At 41.0% G+C, this 19,037-nt stretch overlaps 1 protein-coding gene across 4 annotated transcripts; it reads right to left on the bottom strand.

Moving 5' to 3' along the window:
* Nucleotides 1–1,121: 1,121 nt before the first annotated feature.
* Nucleotides 1,122–18,159, bottom strand: ANKRD46 (ankyrin repeat domain 46). Of its 4 annotated transcripts, none has more exons than XM_081919021.1 (6): nucleotides 17,936–18,159; nucleotides 13,955–14,053; nucleotides 13,404–13,543; nucleotides 9,849–10,185; nucleotides 6,908–7,066; nucleotides 1,122–3,496 (listed from the first exon to the last, which is right to left on the bottom strand). In XM_081919021.1, exons 3-6 carry the CDS (start codon nucleotides 13,471–13,473, stop codon nucleotides 3,280–3,282), a joined length of 783 nt encoding a protein of 260 aa, XP_081775147.1. In that variant the 5' UTR covers nucleotides 13,474–13,543; nucleotides 13,955–14,053; nucleotides 17,936–18,159; the 3' UTR covers nucleotides 1,122–3,279. The 4 variants fall into 4 exon arrangements, with proteins under 4 accessions (XP_081775147.1, XP_081775146.1, XP_081775148.1 ...); XM_081919020.1 differs by lacking the exon at nucleotides 17,936–18,159 and adding an exon at nucleotides 17,723–17,855; XM_081919022.1 differs by lacking the exon at nucleotides 13,404–13,543 and having other exon boundaries at nucleotides 17,936–18,058.
* Nucleotides 18,160–19,037: the final 878 nt, after the last annotated feature.

Here is a 19,037-nt window from a genome sequence, read left to right as displayed (position 1 = left end):
CTTACAACCCGGTCTCACTCTTCAGCAAAAAGAATGCTAAATGTTGTCTTCCCTCCCACTATGCTGGTTGTGCAGGAAAAAAATGCAAAAGAGGAAGGACCCATAGGATGTAGTGGATTTAATTCAGTGGACTGAAGGAGATGGAAACCTTTGAGAACTTGTGAAAGGTAGCCAGTTATTTGCATTATATTAAATGGGGTGGGAATAAAAGCACATTTTTTATTTGAATGATTCAACAGGCAGTGTTAAAACCAGCTAGCTATCGCTGACTGCAAATATTTATAGTAAGCCCACAACTTACACAGGGGTTACGTTCTGGGGATCGTGCCTAAAGCCAAAATTGCATATGGTCAAAATTGCCAAAGTTTTTCTTCCTGGATGCCCACCCCCTTTTTAATTCATTCTTTTCCCCCTGCAAGGCGTTTAAAGCTGAATTTGCACAAGTTAAATATGTGTAAGTTTCGGGCTAACTATATTAACTTAAGCCAAATATATACTACCCAGTGCCAGTTACAGATTGGAGGTAGGGCTCGAGAAGGCAGCCTCTCTTTTCCAGATCTTACAACCGTGAAGCATAGAAAATTGCACTTCTATTTAAGTAACACCAAAAGTTCTCAGGGTTTAAGAGCCAAAAGTTCCCAGGGAAATTCCTCAGTCTGATACAAATAATGGGGGAAACTTAGTGTCCATCTCCTCATTTGTGATAAGGCAAACACGCCTCATATTATATGTCCACAGGGTTATACCGTAGCAAATAAACTCATCTTTCCATCTTTCCCTATCAATGGGTGGATTACTTGCAGATTAGTGCACTTGCTTGAAAAATAAGGTGGGGTGGGGGAGGACTACTCACACTGCTGGTACTTCCATATGGGTCTCATCTATCATAACTGGTGCATTAAAAGAATCCATTGCCTCTCTAGGATTTGCCTGGTATATTTGATCCAAGTTCTTTTTTGCCCACTGTGTCAGCCAGGCAGTCTCATTTCATCTGTATTCAGGACATACTCTGGAAGCATTATGGATTCCTCCAGATTGGAAGCTGCTATATTCATTTCTAACTGCATTAACATAATAAAGCCGTAAGAATAAAACCTCATTAAAAAGTCAAAACAACCATGTTCTAATAACCTATTTATTAGAGTTAGGAACGCTACAGATATTTGTGTCTGCAATACATACTTCAAAACATCCAGTGTGCAGAACTGATCCAGAGACAGTACATAGATTGCATGGTTATTATGGTCTAAAACAGTACAGAAAATACACATGCACACAGTTGGATTATACACATTTATGAAGAGCGTCTAATCATGCTTAAAATACAATTAAAGCTTATTACAGAAGCATAAAAAGAGAATCTGTAGTGAAACAATACTGATGTCTACATAACTGCTGAGACGTTATTTTGTACCCCAGTATTGGAGCCTTCCCAATTTGTTGTATATTATCTAAAAATGATCCAGTGATTTTTCCATGAAAGAATTAAATGCAAGCTGATTTTCTCTTCAAACTCAATGGAGTCTTTAAAAGCAATTAACTGTGGCTGGATCATTTTCAGATCAGGTACAGTACACCAAGAAGATCCCAAAACTGGCATGCATGTGCAGAGCGCTTACCATTTCTGCTACCTTTAACTGAAGAATCCTTCAAGAAAACATTTAGATTAGATGCCTATACATTGCCAGGGGGTGGGGGGGACCACTGTCTTCAGACTTCTGCCAGAGAAAACAACAACACAGAGAATGCACTTATCCCTGAATATACTCACCAAGTATTTCCTCCCATTTCTGAGTTTAAAAATGTTTATTTTATGTTCACTCATGTGGATTTACATGGATTGTAGCTTACCAAGCAGAGAAAGGAACCATTATTCTCCCTCTTATAATTGTGTGTGTAAGAGCACTCGCCCCGTTCTGTCTAGTAGAAAACTGTTGCCAAATTGCCTTTAAAATATCTGCACTACTTACTAAATAGTTACACAATTTTTGTAAGTGTATTAATGAAACATCATATAAATTAGTAAAAGGACCTCAAAACTGTAGTTCTGAGACAGCTTTCAGGTGATCCCATATATTAAAATGTTAAAACACTTGAGTGTCTCTCTGTTGTGTTAGCTCTCTATCATGTTAGCAGAGAAGGCATCCCATTAGCTTTTAAGTGCTATCTGAAAAACTATAAACCTTTTCACATTCCTGCCTTCTAATGGAACTTCAATAAGATAAATATTACTTTCTAGCTCCTAACGAGAATGTAACAGACTAACATCTCACACACAAATATGCTTCGAATTATACAGCAAATGAATGCCATATTAAAAATTATTTGTGTGCTTTTGAGAGAGAAAATGGCTTCCCCAACAGGGAAAAAAACCCCACTCAACATATTTAAAGTCAGAAGATGTTTTCATCCACAACCAACAAAACAAGTTAATGTCATTAATATTAATATTGTGCACTCTAAATAAACTAGCTGATTGCCTTGAACCAATAAACAGAAAGACTGACAACATTTCAAATAGAGTGTAAGGAAATGATGTTATGAAGTGAGCCTACTTTACAAAAAAGCACTCTTAGATGAAAGAAGTGCCCTTGCAGTATTATGCTATGCATATTTCTGGTGGAAAGTTAACATTATTAAGCACCCACAAGGATAGATGTGGTCCAATAAAATAGTGATGACTTGCTCCGATATTCATCATCCTATCCAATTTGTCATGCTGTTCAGGGGCATTTAATACCTTTGTATGTTATCAGTAGAGACTGCTAGTAACGACATTTTACTCAAAGCCAAGACTCATTAGAGGTAGCTTAAGGCAGCCTTCGGTAACCTTTAATGCATCCACACCATACATTTAAAGCACACTTACACCACCATCACAGTCACTGGCTCCCCCAAAGAATCCTGGGAACTATAATTTGTCTTCCCCAGAGCTACAATTTCCAGCACCTTTAACCCAGTTCCCAGGGTTCTATAGGGGGAGCCATGTGCCTTCAGCGCATGGTGTGAATGGTACCCTGGTGCCCTCAAGCTGCTTTGGACATCAATGCCCATCAGCCTCAGCCAGCACTGATGTGGAGGGTGCCAGGTTGGTGAAAGCTGATTTAGGATTACTTTTAGTCGAAATGAATGCATCCTTGCTCAAAAGGAGTTCTCTACAAAGGAACATATGTATATATGTCAAGGACAACAATACATGCAGCCGCTGCCACCTGCACCAAAGAAAACAGACTGAGAAGATAAAAAGAATGGAAAGGGCACTCTTTGTCTGTGTCACCTCTAATGCAGGAGTTCGGGCTGGTTTTCTACAAAAGGAAGAACTCCACTGACATAGTATGCAATCCCCAGAGAGAGCAAAGCAATGACCACCAACAAGAGCAGCACCCTCCAGACGCCAAGGTCCTCCACAAATTCTTGCCAGGTGGTTCGGAAGCTGGAGAGGACTCCCTCACCTTGCTGCAGGTTGGGGTTGAGAAGCGAGTGGCTTTCCATTGCGCTATAAAAGGAGCACAGGTGAATTAAGGTTAATGCATCAAGCGAAAACTCCAAACCACAGAACATTAATATTGACTTAACTGTGCAAGCAACATGCCAAGGGCTTACTGAGCTAAGATTGGGTTTTGGATGTGGAAAGCCCAGATTAAAACAACCAGGCTGCTTCACACTTTGGTTGGCTGCGTTTGCCAAAACTACAAGAGTGTTACAGTGGTATTTCCCTCCAAAAAACCCACACCGAGTGAATTCTGTTTATGGTTTAACCAAAAGTGCATAACCACGTTTTTACAAAATATATGCTATTACACAATACACTGCACAAGGAGCCTTGGTCTCTGACACAGACCTGCTGCATGTTAAAAGGAAACATCTTTTATATTCCCTTCACAGATGCAGCCCTGCACCAAATGTCGTAAACACTGGTTGTGTAAAGAGACTCTCAGCAATTAAACTGAGGGTCATCACTGCAAGAGAAAGAAGTGAATGCAACAGGACCAATGAGGAGGGATGAAAAAAACTGGGGGTAGGACTAAGGTACAAGTGGAGAATGAAAGGAGAATAGTAGATATTTCAGGAGGTGGGCAATGAAGCATGCGATGGTGTGGAAAGGAAAACATATAAAAGAAAAAGCTTTCTCCACTTAGATGCTCTAGGTCTACACATTCTGCCTAAAATGTGGAGTCTGAGTCACAATGCCTGCACAGCAAATGCCTGTGCTTAGTTTGAGGAAAGCTGAGTTATGGAACTCCTTGTCACAAGGAAAATGATGTGGCAAAGAAATTCCCAAAGATAGATTAGATAGCAGTAAAATCATTATGAATAATTGCCAGCTGAGTATGACAAACTCTGCCTCCATGTGCCACCATTTTGTGACGAGTGGGCCCCAGTAATCTTTGGCCATCTGAAGTGGACAGGGGCGGGGGGGGGAGGAGTTTGAGAGGGCATTGCAACCTCATCGCATTCAGTGACCTGATTTCTGATTGGCTGGGATCACCACTAAAGATGGTCCCAAGGAACAGCAGGGGAGGAGGAATAGTGGTTGCAATCAGCCATAAAAGATACACAAAAAAGGTATTAATTACACCTCCTGAATTTTAAAGAAAGTTGAATGAGAATATTTGGCTATCCACAGGCCAGAAGTTGGGAGTACATATACTGCTTGCCAAGTAACTGGGTAGAGTGTGGGTTTTTCTTTACACTTCTGAAAGGAAAAAGGTTAGAAACTTAAATGCACACACACTTCTAAAAATTTGGTAAAGGGTCATGGAGTGAGGGGACTAGGCTGTCCTGCCACTATGCAGTCTAAATGACTGTTCCATGGCAGAACACATGCGCAGGATCTCAGAAAGAGGAGAAACAGACAGAAAGCACCTGATATTTGTAATATAATTCCCTACTTTTGTTTTTAAACATTTACTTCCCTGGAAAGAACCTTGGTGTGTTTGCTACTGCAGAATCCAAGCCATTTCACCCTTGTTATCAACTCCTCTAACACACCACAGGAATGCTTACTAATTAAGATTCAACCTGTTAATCTATAACCACTATAGAGGTTAAATAAAGGTATGATGTATTTTAAGTGGAAAGATCACATGACTACTGAAAACAAACTAGGCCTCTTTCTTTGAAAACAGAAAAAGGCTCACCGAGAAACCACCTGTGTTATTTTCCATTACCACCAAATTAAACTCTCGGCACTAAAATGGTAGGAAGTGCTGGAATACCAGCTATTTTGGAAGGACTTGGGAAGTGACGTGAACCCCAGATGTTGTTTCTGCTGCTAAGAAAAGCAGGCTGCATTTTTGTTAGATGTTGCTACCAACAGAGTCGTTGGCCATTAGTTACGGGTCTGGCTAAGGCTAAGTACACAAGGAGAACACATCCTCAGAGTTAAAATGCCTCCAATAAGACTCCACGCTACAGGGAAAGGGTGAGAGTAGTTGGGAATCCAAGCTTTAACTGCTAACAGAACAAGAAAGAGAAACAATTAATTTGGTGGAATAAGAAAGCAGGAAGGAGACAGAACGCAAGGCAAAATCAAACCCTAATTGCAGTCTTCTGTTTATATTTTTCTATTCAACCACAAAGGGTACAAATGTAAATGCACTTTTGAGCCCTAAGTATACCTATTGTTGCCATGAAAAGTCCTGTATAAAAAGATGGTACTTAAAAGACTGTAGAGCAATTCTAGGGACACTGGGCAGCACATTGTTTAGATATTTGCAGCTGAATAAGGCATTTTTCTTTGCAAAGTCATTTCATGGAAAAAAATTAGGGGATAAGAAAGCAATGGATTATGTTTAAATGCATTAGATGCACAATGCTGATTTGCAAACGAAAGCTCGATTAGAATTGAAGATACTTTTTAAATGGAAGAGGTGGGCTGCATCTCCTATAGAACAGGCAAAGAAAACCACTGTTTTGATTTACTTAATGCGTAAGAGGATCTTGAAAAAACCCATAAAATGTTTAAGGAATAAAGATCTTGTTCCCCTTTCCCAATGTGCTGATAAGGATTGGAGGACAGGCATTAAAAAGTCTAGCCTAGTTTCTACTTGAAAATAATTTTCAGGATGAAAACCTGAACATATCAATATTCCAGCTGCTTCACTGTAAATATGAAGCACATACATTTCCAAGGCAGATAGTATTTTCAACTTGCCCCCCAGCAGCTGGGAAGGGGCCTATCTGCATAAAACAGCAGGGATGGTGGAAGTGAGAGCTCCCTTGCCTACCACAGAAAGGCTATGGAAAGTGTGTAGCACCAGTCAGACAACTGCAACCTGCAGCAGGTGCCTGAGGCTTTCTGTGTTTACACAAGCATATCTCCCTTTCCAATAACACAGCGCTCATTGAAAGACACACAATGGACACACTGAAAGCAGGTCTGTCACACAGAACACGAAAGGACCCTCAAAGACTTTCTGCTGCTGAAGCCACTCACTACAGCCTAGTTTGGGCTGGTTTGGGCATGACTGAATACTCCTCCGTACAAAAATCACTATCTGCCCGTGGTTTTCCAACATGTCAGGGAGAAAGTTAAGCTAGAACCTTTCTCCCTGACATCTAGTTTTCTATGTCTAGGGTTTTCGCTTTTTGGTATGGAAGAGAAGTCAGATCACGTGAGCCTCCTCTGGCGATCCGAGATGGTACAGGCTCATTGAGAACTAACCATATGTGATATTGGCTGACTACCAAAGTTCATGAGTCACATAAGACACAGGCAGTCCAGCTTTCGAAGAACCTGAAAGATCAACATGGAAACTAAAGCCCAAACATAGAGTAAAGGTTCTATGGAAACGCTGACAGTAAGCCCTGACCTTTTTGAATACGCAGAACAAGCTCCAAACATGAGAACTCATTCAGCTATGTTGAACCAGTAAACAATACTGATTTGATTTTTTTGTAGTACCTTTCACTCTCAGCAGTCTGCATTGTTTCCAGCTTCGAGTGAGTTCCTCTGTTGAATCCTTTCACTTCTTGTTCCTCCAAAGATTCTAGCAACCGGATCACATCTTTATTTACACCTCTTCGTTTTGCCAGAACAAGAGGTGTAGCACCTTGGTGATTGCTATATTAAGCATAGAGAGAAAGAGCTCACAGAACTGTTTCTACTTGAAACATGGATAGATGCAATAAAACTGTTGCCACATTTGCAAAGCTAAGTATGGTTTCAAATTAGATGAGGGACCGCGTGTTGAGATTCCTGCATTGCAAGTGGTTTGACTAGATGACCCCTGGGATCTCTTCCAATGCTACAATTCTATGACTTCTATATCACAACAATTTTTAGGGACATTCCTTGCATTATGAGGGAGATGTGTAATATTTCAGAACCATTTATGGTACCATGCGATTCCATCCAATAACACAAAGGTGCAGCATGGAGGTCGTCTGGATGATGCAGCATCAACACTATCTCTCCAATTCAGACAGGTGAAACAGGTGGAAAGCAATTTCCCAATGTTATAACTGCCATATGAAAGCAATTTTTAGAGATGTAAGCATGCAAGGATAAAGCATTTCAAGTGGCCTTCAAGTAGCCCATTATTGCAGTGTTTTTATTACTACCTGTGTAGTAAACGAGCACCAATGTAGACAAAATAAATAGCTCCTTAATTTTATCATTCATTAAAAACTCTTTTGAATTTAATACTGACAATGGATGGAGAAAAGGGGAAATGAAAGCAACTTTTCCTAAACAACTGTTAAGAGATTGTTTGGGATTGCAAGATCCAGGTTAATTTTATTTTATTTTAAGTCTGCACAATTGCATTTAATCACATTTTTCTCTGCCCATTATCTTTCCTCTTGCATTTTTGTTGTCCAGTCGTGACCGACTCTGGGGTTGCGGCGCTCATCTCACTTTATTGGGCGAGGGAGGCGGCGTACAGCTTCCGGGTCATGTGGACAGCATGACTAAGCCGCTTCTGGTGAACCAGAGCAGCGCACAGAAATGCCGTATACCTTCCTGCCGGAGCGGTACCTATTTATCTACTTGCACTTGGATGTGCTTTTGAACGGCTAGGTTGGCAGGAGCAGGGACCAAGCAATGGGAGCTCACCCCGTTGCGGGGATTCGAACCGCCAACCTTCTGATCGGCAAGTTCAAGGCTCTGTGGTTTAACCCACAGCGCCACCCGCGTCCCTCACGTCAGTACCATATCTGGCACCAATTCTTTTTCAGAGCTTCCTGTTGCATTATCAGAGGATCTATCCCAAAGTTAATTAAGATGATTTTTTTTGAATTCATGCAAAGTACAGGTGAACTTACTAAGATTGCACTGTCTCTAGATCTCTTAGTCAAATACAAGTCAATAAGAGAAAATGTCAAAATATAGCTCAAAAAAATAAAAACAACAGACTTAAGCCTGACTGCAGTTTTCCAACAATAAGGATAAGTGAGCAGATAGTTCAAACAAGAAACCATTCTGGGACAATTGTTAAATGTGTTTATTTATTCAGTACATTAAGTGCTTCTGTCCGGGCACTGGCATTGGCAGATGTTGGGAGCCTGGCAGAGCAAATACGCAGTATTTCAGAGAAAAGACTGAATCACAAGCTCTGGGAGCAGGTAAGGTGAATGCTGGAAAACAATGTTGTCCACAGCAATGAAAAAGAACTGGGGAATACTTTTTTCTTTACACTGAAACCAGCAAGTCGTGAAATGAGGCCAGTTATTTTGAGATGACTCTGTCCTTCATCTCCACATTAAGGATCTGTATCAGAATACCAACACCACCTATGACCATAGACATTATTCCTTTGTCAGGTGCACAAGTGCTCATCTGACAGGCACTGGAAATAATCTCTGCCTGATACCGCTTCCATGGTGCCACCACAACATGCAGTACAGATAGTCCTTTACCTTCCATGGAAGGGGCTTATGACAGTGGCAACAACTATCAAAAAGAGGCAGTGGTACTGAGGAAATTCCCCAGATGCCAAGCACGTTTTGTTACTGGCGCTGGTCCAATTGTGACTACATGGAGATCTCTGGGCACCAGGTTGGCAAATGACATCTCCATCAAGCCAGTTGACTCATGCGCAGCAAAAGATGCGTGATCTATGTTTCTGAACTGCCATGAAAATCATGCACCCCTTGCTGGACATCTTAGTCCTCCATCAGCACATCAGATAAAGTAAGAGCAGGGCTGGGTACACATATATTTGACTGAGCTGCAGCCTTTCCACAGGCCAGCCAAATGAAACTCAAAAACCAGTTTATAAACCTCTGCCTTAGTCCACAGTTAATACCCATTTCCACTTCCACCGTGTGTGTTTCTCCCTCTTGCATACTGGGACAAGTGAACTGTTGTAAGAGTCAACTGTCAAGCAATGTAGTTGAGATCATAGAACTGTAGTGTTGGAAGGGACCCAGAGGGCCATCTAGTCTAACCCCCTTGCGAATAGACATTCCGTTGTGTCGACTGTAACCTGGGTTTAGGGTGCCATTTGGTGCCTAGCTTATATATCTAACACCACTATATATCTGTGTTATATATCTAACACAGAGTTTCTAACACTGCTCATAATGTGGGAGAATCACAGTTCCTCGTGCTACACAGTCATTGGGGAGGAAAAGCAAATCCATTATAAGCTATAATAATGGACCTGAAGACCTTTCCAGTTTCTCCTGTGTCAGCTCTGAAACAGCTTTTGTTTTTTGTGCAGCTCATTAGCCCAGAACTATGCTGAATTTCTACTCCGGCAAGGCTGCAGAATAAACTGACATGTCTGAAATCCCTCGCATGTTCCTTTGCGTGGCCCAATCTGCCTATTACGGTAGATTATCAAGCAACAAGTATTATTACTATTATTTAAATTCAAGACACAAGGTTCCAGCATACTTACCAAATATCTATTTTGAGCCCGTTGGACACGAGGAATTGAATGGTATCCACATGCCCACACAGGTGAAGGGCTGTGTTACCTTGATAATCAGTGGCCAGCAGATCGGCACCAAATTTATGCAACAACTGACAGATGTCTACGTTTCCTCTGGCCGCTGCTAGGTGGAGGCCTGTTCGGCCACGGCTGTCGCGAATGTTTGGGTCAAAGCCACTCTCCAAGAGCCTCTTGGAATAGTTAAAATCTCCATCAATGCAAGCCTGCAGCAGAGGCACATTTGTCTGTGAAGAATCGTTTACAAACACATAGGACATGTCTGTTTCTGGGAAAAGCAGCAAGCCTGTAGTTGAAAATGAAATGAAATGAAACCAACGGTGAGACTATGCTGGTGAAAACAATGCTAACACTTCAAGCAAGCAATTATTTTCCTGAATGAGAAAAACTGTCACATGGAAGTCAGATCCAAACTACTGTACTGTATACATATAGTGAAGGATTCAACTTACATGTCACCTCAGCAGAAGCCCTGAACAAGGATTTCTGCTTATGCAACAAGGTCCATCCCCACTCCCCTCAAAATTGGCTCTTGGGGGGAATTGGGAGAACCTCCCCGGCAAGCTGCAGTGCTTATGCAGACAGAACGTTCATAATAGCACAACATTGAATTTCACCCATAGTGCTTCATATTTCATTCTGAACAGAGAACACTTTTACTCCTTTTCCTCCCCTACAAGGATTAGTAACTCTCTCACTTCTGAGGGTTGGTTCAGGTCACTATGATGAATGTCAGACAGTTGGTAAATCCTTACTAAGAAGAGATCTCCCTGACCTCTGCAGCTTAATTTCAGAATATAAAGGGTGATCAGGAGGGAAGGAAAGATCCCCTGCAAAGAGGCTTGCCCAGCTCCCATATTATGCCCCTTCTGGCAACTTTTTATTTTCCCAGGCATTTTAATTTTAAAATTTGTTGCTGCTTTTCAATCTGCCATATTAAATAGCTTGCTGATTTTACCTATTTCAGTTTTTGTGATAAGTTTTATTCTGTTTTTGCTTCATGTTTTAATATTTTACCGTTCACTTCCCAGAGATAATTGATGACTGGGTGATATACAAATATTGCTAATGATTATAAATTTGAAAAGCCTAGTTTTCTCCAACTGAAGAAGAGTACATGGATATACATTATGCAGTCTCCAGATAAGAGACAGTGATGCAGATGAGACATTCTTATACGGGCTATAAATAAAACCTCTCTTAATGCGATTTCATTTCTCATTTATCCGTTCCTTATTTACATTTGAACTTCAGCACATAAGCAGTGATGGTGTGATTTTGCTTAAAATACCATCCTCCCTGAATACATCAGCCCCCTCAGACTTACTTTAAATGTTACCATCTCTATTGTACATTTCATTTACACAAAGATTTCATTCAGCTCATGTGCATCAAATGCCCAATGTAGAGACAGAGTAACAAAAGCAAACCATTAAAGATGTATGCTATGCAACCTCCATTGCTTTTCAAAGGGAGTTCTACAATTGTACAGTCTGTTGTTGTAACCTACTCTGGGACCTTATAACAAAGGACATCTCATAAATAAATAAAAATCTGTTGGAATTCATGGCAGTTATGTAACAATAGTGTTTGGTGGACCACATCCATGGCCACCATGTATCCTGAACTGGGTATCAGTAAAGGAAAAGCAATAAAACACAACCCGAAGTGGAAAATACAGGTTGAAGCTGTGGAGAGGTAATTGCATGTGAGAGGTAATTACACAACCAGAATAAGAATCAAGTGAACAATCTGTTTAATGTGTTAATTCCACTGCTAATGCGTTGTTCTACTATCTAAGTATTTTTCTTGAGGCTTAAAAATTGGATTATGGAAAGGAAAATATGGATTTTGGATACTCAAGACTCAGTATTTTCCAAACAGAATCCCAGTATATTTTACACAGTAATTCTGAATAAATATTTGGATCATTCTGACTGTACCAAAGACTCTGATCCTAAGCACTCTTGTATGAAACCAGGTTCCTTTGAAATTAACTGGGCTTATTTCTTCTAAGCAAATATAGCGAAGTGTTGGTGTTTGTTCTTTAATATTCTATAAATTGGGTCTTCCCAACCCTTGCTCTTTTATGCTTACTTTTCAAGTTTACAATAGCAACAATCTTTTTTCCTTTTTTTTAAATAGCTGTTTCACAAACATTGGGATTTTAGCAGTTATTCCACATAGTTATGATGCCCCAATCTAGTCTTGACTAGACTTCAACAACTGCAGTGTGGCACTGCCCTCTGGTGACCATGTTGAGTGACAACAAGTTTCCGCCCAACTTTGAAGCTGCAGAGATGGGTGAGAGTTGACCTGGTAGCTTTGTGGCAGTTCTATTTCCAGCTCCAAGACTGGGAGAAAAGCTAGCCATGCTCCCCACACCCTGGGTCAAGCCAGCAAGCCCACCGCCCTTTCCTGCTATAGGGACTTATTGACTGCTGCCCAATGGCAGCATTCTGAGCATCACCACTCAGTGCGTTCCTGCCTCTCTATCTCATAGGAGAGAGGAGCCAGGTGAGGGAGGCAGGCTTCTACAGCTGTTGCCCAGCAGAGGAGCTGTGAGTCTTGCTACCAGGCAGCGGCTGAAGCCCTCACACATCTGTCTCTATTTTCTAAATGATAAACACAGTCAAGCAGCAGCCCAAGGCTACATTTTCCCTGCTTCTTGTTTCTAAGAAAACAGGCTCTGAGCAAGGCCAGTCAAAAGCTGCAGACTCCTGCCTATGATCCTTAACTGCAACCTGAAAAATGGGGCCTACATTCAACTTTTCAACACACACTTCCAGGTTCCTGCTTTTATATCAGGACCAACCAGGTGTAAAGGAGGCGGTCAGGGTTCTCTATTCAATATGGCAGATTGAATTCTGGTTGGCACAGCTTATCAGGCAGGGAGATAAGAAACACTTCACCATCTGAAATTCCTTCTTCTATACAAGAAGGAATTCTTCCACCCCCTTGGAGGTTCTGACCCACTGACTGAAGATCAATGTCCTGCAACAGCTGAAAGTTAAATTCTCTATACAATAAAACCAGCTCGGCAATGGAAAGCCTGAATTTAATACAGAGTGATGGTAGTTGAAATTGCTTTGCTTTTTATACTTTGATAAATTCCAAAAAGCCTTTATACAAATCCTTCTAGATAGTTATGGTTTACTACAAATACAGAAAACAAACCCTGAAATGAAAGACATGAAAAGTACAGTTCTAAAGGATAAACTTCTTTGACGGATTTCCCCCAAATCAAGCAGTGTATAAATTTTATGAAATAAATAAATGTCAAATGAACATATTTATTCTGTAAGTGCTATTCATCTACAGAAATAGTTTGTGGTCTATTCAGCCTCCTTTGAAAATGAAACAGTTTTCACGAAAGGGACTAGACAGAATTCGTAAGAGATCACCAGTGCCTTCTAGAGTAGCAGCTGCTTCCATTATATCTGGAAGAACAAAAACTAAGCACATAAAGCTGCTTTCATTTCCAGTCTGTGATGTTGGGCTCACCCATGCTGTCATTTAATGTGGATGGTAAGCTTCCTGTACTTTCACAGATTCTCCATTGTCCAGATGACATTCTCCTCCAAATTATCGCCTTCCCACACTTTCCGCTTCCTCAATCCAGATTTTCTCATACCAGGGATACTCTGAAAAGTAGAAGGTATGAGAACATCTGGAGGAGGGAGGAAGTCTGGGAAGGGAGTGTTTTAGAGGAGAATGTCATGCTGGCAACGGAGAATTAATGGAGGTACAGAAAGCTTACTATCCACTTTAAACTACAGTATGACTGAGCCCACTGTTAAGAACTCTAATGAGCTACACAACTGGGGGTGCTCATTCAAAGCCAGTCAGGCTTTCTGGCCTAATTCCCAGCCCAACTCTGGCTTCATCACATCTTTGCAAAACAACTGTCCTAATTTCTAGATGCTTACAGGCTCACCCTGCTGAAGATGAACTTTCCCCCCTTCAGAGCTCAGTCTCATGTTTGCTGCAAACTAGAATTACAGACTGAGATACTGAAGTGATTAAGTAATAAAGATAATATCTTAAATACTCACTTATTAAGAAAGTATCCGGTCTTCAGTAGGTAAGTGTGGTCTACTCACAAGGTTGTTGACATTCGTTCTAATCACATATTTTTTTGGTGCAGTACAAACCTGTAATAGAACAGAAGAGTAGAGCTCAGTATTCCCCTGAAAGTTTTAAACTGAGCACAATACACCTAGAAATGTAATGTTATTTTACATTTCTCCAAGATCAGAATTTCTAGCAAAATGTAATCTACTAATCAGAGATGCTATTTCAGATGCATATTATGCTAATCTAAACAACATATTAGCACAAATATGTGGGTGTTTTGAGAAAGGAAATCAAGGACACTGCACTCCTCCCAAATTCCTGCCCTCTACAAGTGAAGAAATGGTTTGGTTTAGCATGTTGCCTGAACACAGGCTTGTCTCTAGACACTCTCGGCAAAGTGCTGAAGTCCCTCACTAGACAAATGAGTGTGGAAAAGGGTTTAACAATGGTAGGGAGTCTGAAATCCATTGCTTTCCAAGTAAGGCACTAACGTGTGTGCATGTGTGTGTGTATAGGATGACACACCAAACTGCCTCTATATAGATCTCATGTTGAATAAATATACGCTGTTTACTCATGTAATTATTCTGCTTCGAAAAACAGTGAGTTTAGTAATCTGCACATACTCTGAGCTCAGACTGAGTGCTTACTTTAATGAGGACTTGAAGCTGCTTATGTCTATATTTTATTTTAGTGGTATCTGCATTATATTCTCCTCATCCAGGTGTCGGCGTACACTCCACCCTGCACAAAATTTGAATTTTCCTGTTCCATAGATAATTTGATAAGGGAATATTCTCGATTAATGAGTTTAGAGAATTTTCATTTAAAATAAGAGAATATTCATTGATTACATTACTTTCAGATTAATGAAATGTTTAAAAAAGATTGTAAAATGTGTGGGTATGAAGGTAAAGAATCAAAATTCCAAGTGGAGGTATTGAATAATGATTATAAAAATCTGTCTAAAATGTATAAAATGTTGCTGGAGCGGCATACAAAAGATGAAGAGGTAAAAGCAGTAATGATACACTGGGCAAGAGACTTTGGTTATAATATACAGTATGATGATTGGATGAAATTATGGAATGAAAGGTTAAAATTTACGGCATGTACTGCGTTGAAAGAAAATGTAATGAAAATGTTCTACAGATGGTATATAACGCCAGTTAAACTGGCCAAAATGTATAAAACATGCAATAAGTGTTAGAAATGTAAAGAAAAAGAAGGTACTTTCTATCATATGTGGTGGGAGTGTAAAAGGGTGAAAGACTTCTGGGAAATGATATACAATGAATTGAAAAAGATGTTGAAATATACATTCGTTAAAAAACCAGAGGCCTTTCTATTAGGAATGGTAGGAAACGAAATTAATAAGAGAGACTGTAAACTGTTTCAATATGCAGTGACTGCCGTAAGGATACTTCTGGCCCAAAGATGGAAACAGGAAGAAATTCCAACAGTGGAAGAATGGAGAAGGAAATTGACTGAATATGCAGAATTGGACAAATTGACTGGGAAGATTCGATATCAGAAAGACCAAAAGTTTATCAAGGACTGGGGGAAATTTACAGAATATCTGAAAAATATATGTGATGTACAGACAACGCTTGTTGGTTTTGAAGAGACTCTGTGAGATAGTAAGAAATATTGCAAAAAAGAGAGTAAGAGGAAAAGGAGTTGGGAAAGGCAATATCATGTTTAGAAATGCGTCAATAAATAGAAAATTTACGAAAGATTGACAGAGAAACTGAGGGAAGTCAAAAATTGAAGAATGAGTGTAAAATAATTTGTTGATTGTATAAAACTTGTTTGGAAAATGAATAAAAATTATATATATATATATATATATATATATATATATATATATATATATATATAAATAAAAGAGAATATTCATTTCAATGCATTCTAAGGTGAGGGCACCAGTAATTGTCATGTTAAGGTTTGGTATGAGGAAACTCATTAGTTAAATCATATTTTATTCTTCCATTAGAACATGTACATGTTATAGGACAAGTCAAAAAATACAAATGGCATGTTAAGGTTTAATACAAGTACATTCAATAATAGGCTATCTTGTGCTCTGATAGCTCTAACACTTAATAACTGTTTTGGTGACTAAAACACAGCTTGAGAAACAAAACTATATGCATACATATAAAAAAGAAACCATTTGAGCGCCACAACCCCAGAGTCGTCCACGACTGGACCTAATGGTCAGGGGTCCCTTTACCTTTATCTAACATTAAATATATTATCATTTTTTGATAATATATTTCAATATGTCAGTCTCTGGTAAATGGCACCTTGTACCATTGAATGGCACTGCAAAAACCGGTTACTGGCACTAAATAAAAATATAGAAACGTCAACTGTTTAAATCAAGGCCACCTCACATGCTGTAACACATAATTGTATAGGCCCTTAGGTACTTAAGTGTATAAAGCATTAAAGCTACTTTCTGTAAAAAAATAAAATCACACTGTATGGCCAAGGGTATAGAATTGCTAAGAATAAGGTCACACCAAAATAGAAAAAGGCTATTACATATAGCTGAAATTCATATGAATTCAAATGTTCATCAAATTAAATAAATAGCATTTTTAAAACTAAAATGCTCACTGCCAATGGTGAATGACACAATGCCCAGTAATGTAACTGGATCAAAAAAAATCATTATTCATTACTTACACTGGCAAATTCAAGCCTCAGGTATTTTTTACAGCTGCAAGGAGAATTTATCCCTGTTTCTCCTGTAGAAGCTAAACAAGCTATAGCTTAGGGCCCCACTTTCTTGGGCCCTAAAAAATTAAAGAAAAAAACAAAACTGGATGTACATTTCCAAAATATAAGATAAAAAAACAAATAAAATAAAACCTATATCACAGCTGTCAATGTTCCCCTTTTTTAAAGGGAAATTCCCTTATTCTGAAAAGGGAAAAGTTGACAGCTATGACCTACATACAGCAACAGTGTTTTGTGTTGTGTAGTTTTCCCAGTAGTGATGTATGGAAGTGAGAGCTGGACCGTAAAGAAGGCTGATTGCCAAAGAATTGATGCTTTTAAATTATGGTGCTGGAGGAGACTCTTGAGAGTCCCATGGACTGCAAGAAGATCAAACCTATAAATTCTGAAGGAAATCAGCCCCGAGTGCTCACTGGAAGGACAGATCCTGAAGCTGAGGCTCCAATACTTTGGCTACCTCATGAGAAGAGAAGACTCCCTGGAAAAGACCCTGATGCTGGGAAAGATGGGAGAAGGGGACGACAAAGGACGAGATGGCTGGATAGTGTTCTCGAAGCTACCAGCATGAGTTTGACCAAACTGTGGGAGGCAGTGGAAGACAGGAGTGCCTGGCGTGCTCTGGTCCATGGGGTCACGAAGAGTCGGACACGACTAAACAACAACAAAAGGCTCCTATGATGTAAATAATGAGCCCCGCCTGCTGGCCTTTTGTTATGTACAAATGGCTTTAGAAACCTACTAGGTCCATAAATGACCACATAGCATATATTCAAGACAAAAAAACAGCGACAATTTGTTGTTGACAAAGGACTGCTGGACGTATAAAGGGCCCCATTACCTTCAGTAGCTGAGGGCCTCATCAAGCCTAAATCCGGCCCTCCACCTATTTAATTCCCGCGCGTCGCTGCAAACTCTAAAAGGGGGCGGGGCCAGGGTTGGGCCACGCCCCGAACCTGCCACCTGTAGTGATGACACGGGACAGCCCATCCCCACAATACCTCCTTCCGCAGAGGCGGCTCCGCTTGCCGCCCCCCCCCCCCCCAGCTGGAGCCCCTCAGCAATTCTGCGGCAATTCTTCCCCGCCTTCCCCTCACGGCCACCAACGCTCAAGGGCCGGGCAACAAAGCACCGCTTCCTTCCTTCGTCCGCGGCTGCAGCCCACCGAGAAGGTCGGCGCTGCCTCGCCCCAGCCCCGGCTCCTTCGCCCCTACCTCGCTCTGGACGGGTGTCGTCAGCTGCCTGCGCCCAACCGCCAGAAACCAGGCCCCGGTTGCGACAAAGAGGTAGAGACGCCCTCGCGAAAGGGAGCCCGACCTCGCCTCTCTCTTCCGGTTCCCGGTTGCAGTTCACGGAACTCTCCTCTCAGGAGAGGGGGGGCAAGCGCTTTGGGATCAATTGCTGGCGCTGGAAGGAAGGAAAGCCTTTCTGATGCAATGCTTTGAAGAAGAGGAACAGAACGGCAGAGCTGGAAAGGACCTCGAGGGTCATCTAGTCCGACCATCCAATCTCTGCTTAAAAACCGCCTTCCATTGTCGGAACAGGAGAAAACAAGCTTTTCCTGTGACGGTTCTTTCTATATAGGGCAGGCACCCCCCCCAACTCGGCCCTGTTTTGGGACTACAACTCCCATCATCCCTAGCTAACAGGACCAGTGGTCAGGGATGATGGGAATTGTAGTCTGAAAACATCTGGAGGGACGAGTTTGGGGGTGCCTGAGATGGCGAGATGGCTATCATATCTCCTCTCCGTCTCTTCTTTTCCAGGCTAAACATAGAAAAGCACACATAAGGCTTACTTTCCAGACCCTTTATCGTCTTGCTGGCTCTCCTCTGCACATGTTCCGGCTTGTCAATATCATAGCTGTCAACTTTCCCCCCTTTTTAAGGGAAATCCTTTTCGGAATAATATGGTCAATATCGTGGTGCCCAGAACTGGACACAGTATTCCCGCTGGGGTCTGACCAAGGCAGAATAGGTTGCTCACTTCCACCACGTTATTTTGTCAATTAGATAAGAATAAGCCCCCCATGGCTTCTGGAGTTTATTTTATGTATGGAGTGTTTTAAGGGAAGGGTAGTTGGTTTCTTGGGGATTAAAGTCTGTCCAGCTGCCATGGGGTTTCTTACTGGAACATTTTATTTCTGTACGCAGAATGACTCTCTCGCCCTGCAGGTTACGTAGATGCTTGGAGCGTCGATTGCGGACCATTGCTATGTATGCAAAAGCAGCTGAGACTATACCCGCTTTGGGTTTTCAGCGCTGACTCAAGGACCGAAATGACGCGGAGCAGAGACAAGATGATAGAGCGTCGGGC

This window comes from Podarcis melisellensis (assembly GCF_964234715.1).
Source record: "Podarcis melisellensis genome assembly, chromosome: 7".
NCBI classification, from domain to species: Eukaryota; Metazoa; Chordata; class Lepidosauria; order Squamata; family Lacertidae; genus Podarcis; species Podarcis melisellensis.
Note: the sequence above shows the minus strand (reverse complement) of the source record. Positions and strands in the feature narration are given on the sequence as shown.

Bases quoted from the DNA above. Each gene is read 5' to 3' on its own strand.
- ANKRD46 (XM_081919021.1), bottom strand. From the start codon at position 13,473: ATGTCATCTGGACAATGGAGAATCTGTGAAAGTACAGGAAGCTTACCA. The intron at 10,186-13,403 runs GTGAGCCCAACA...TTTCAACTACAG, and splicing joins CACATTAAATGACAGCATGG to GCTTGCTGCTTTTCCCAGAA. The intron at 3,497-6,907 runs GTACTACAAAAA...CTCCTTTTATAG, and splicing joins CAGACTGCTGAGAGTGAAAG to CGCAATGGAAAGCCACTCGC.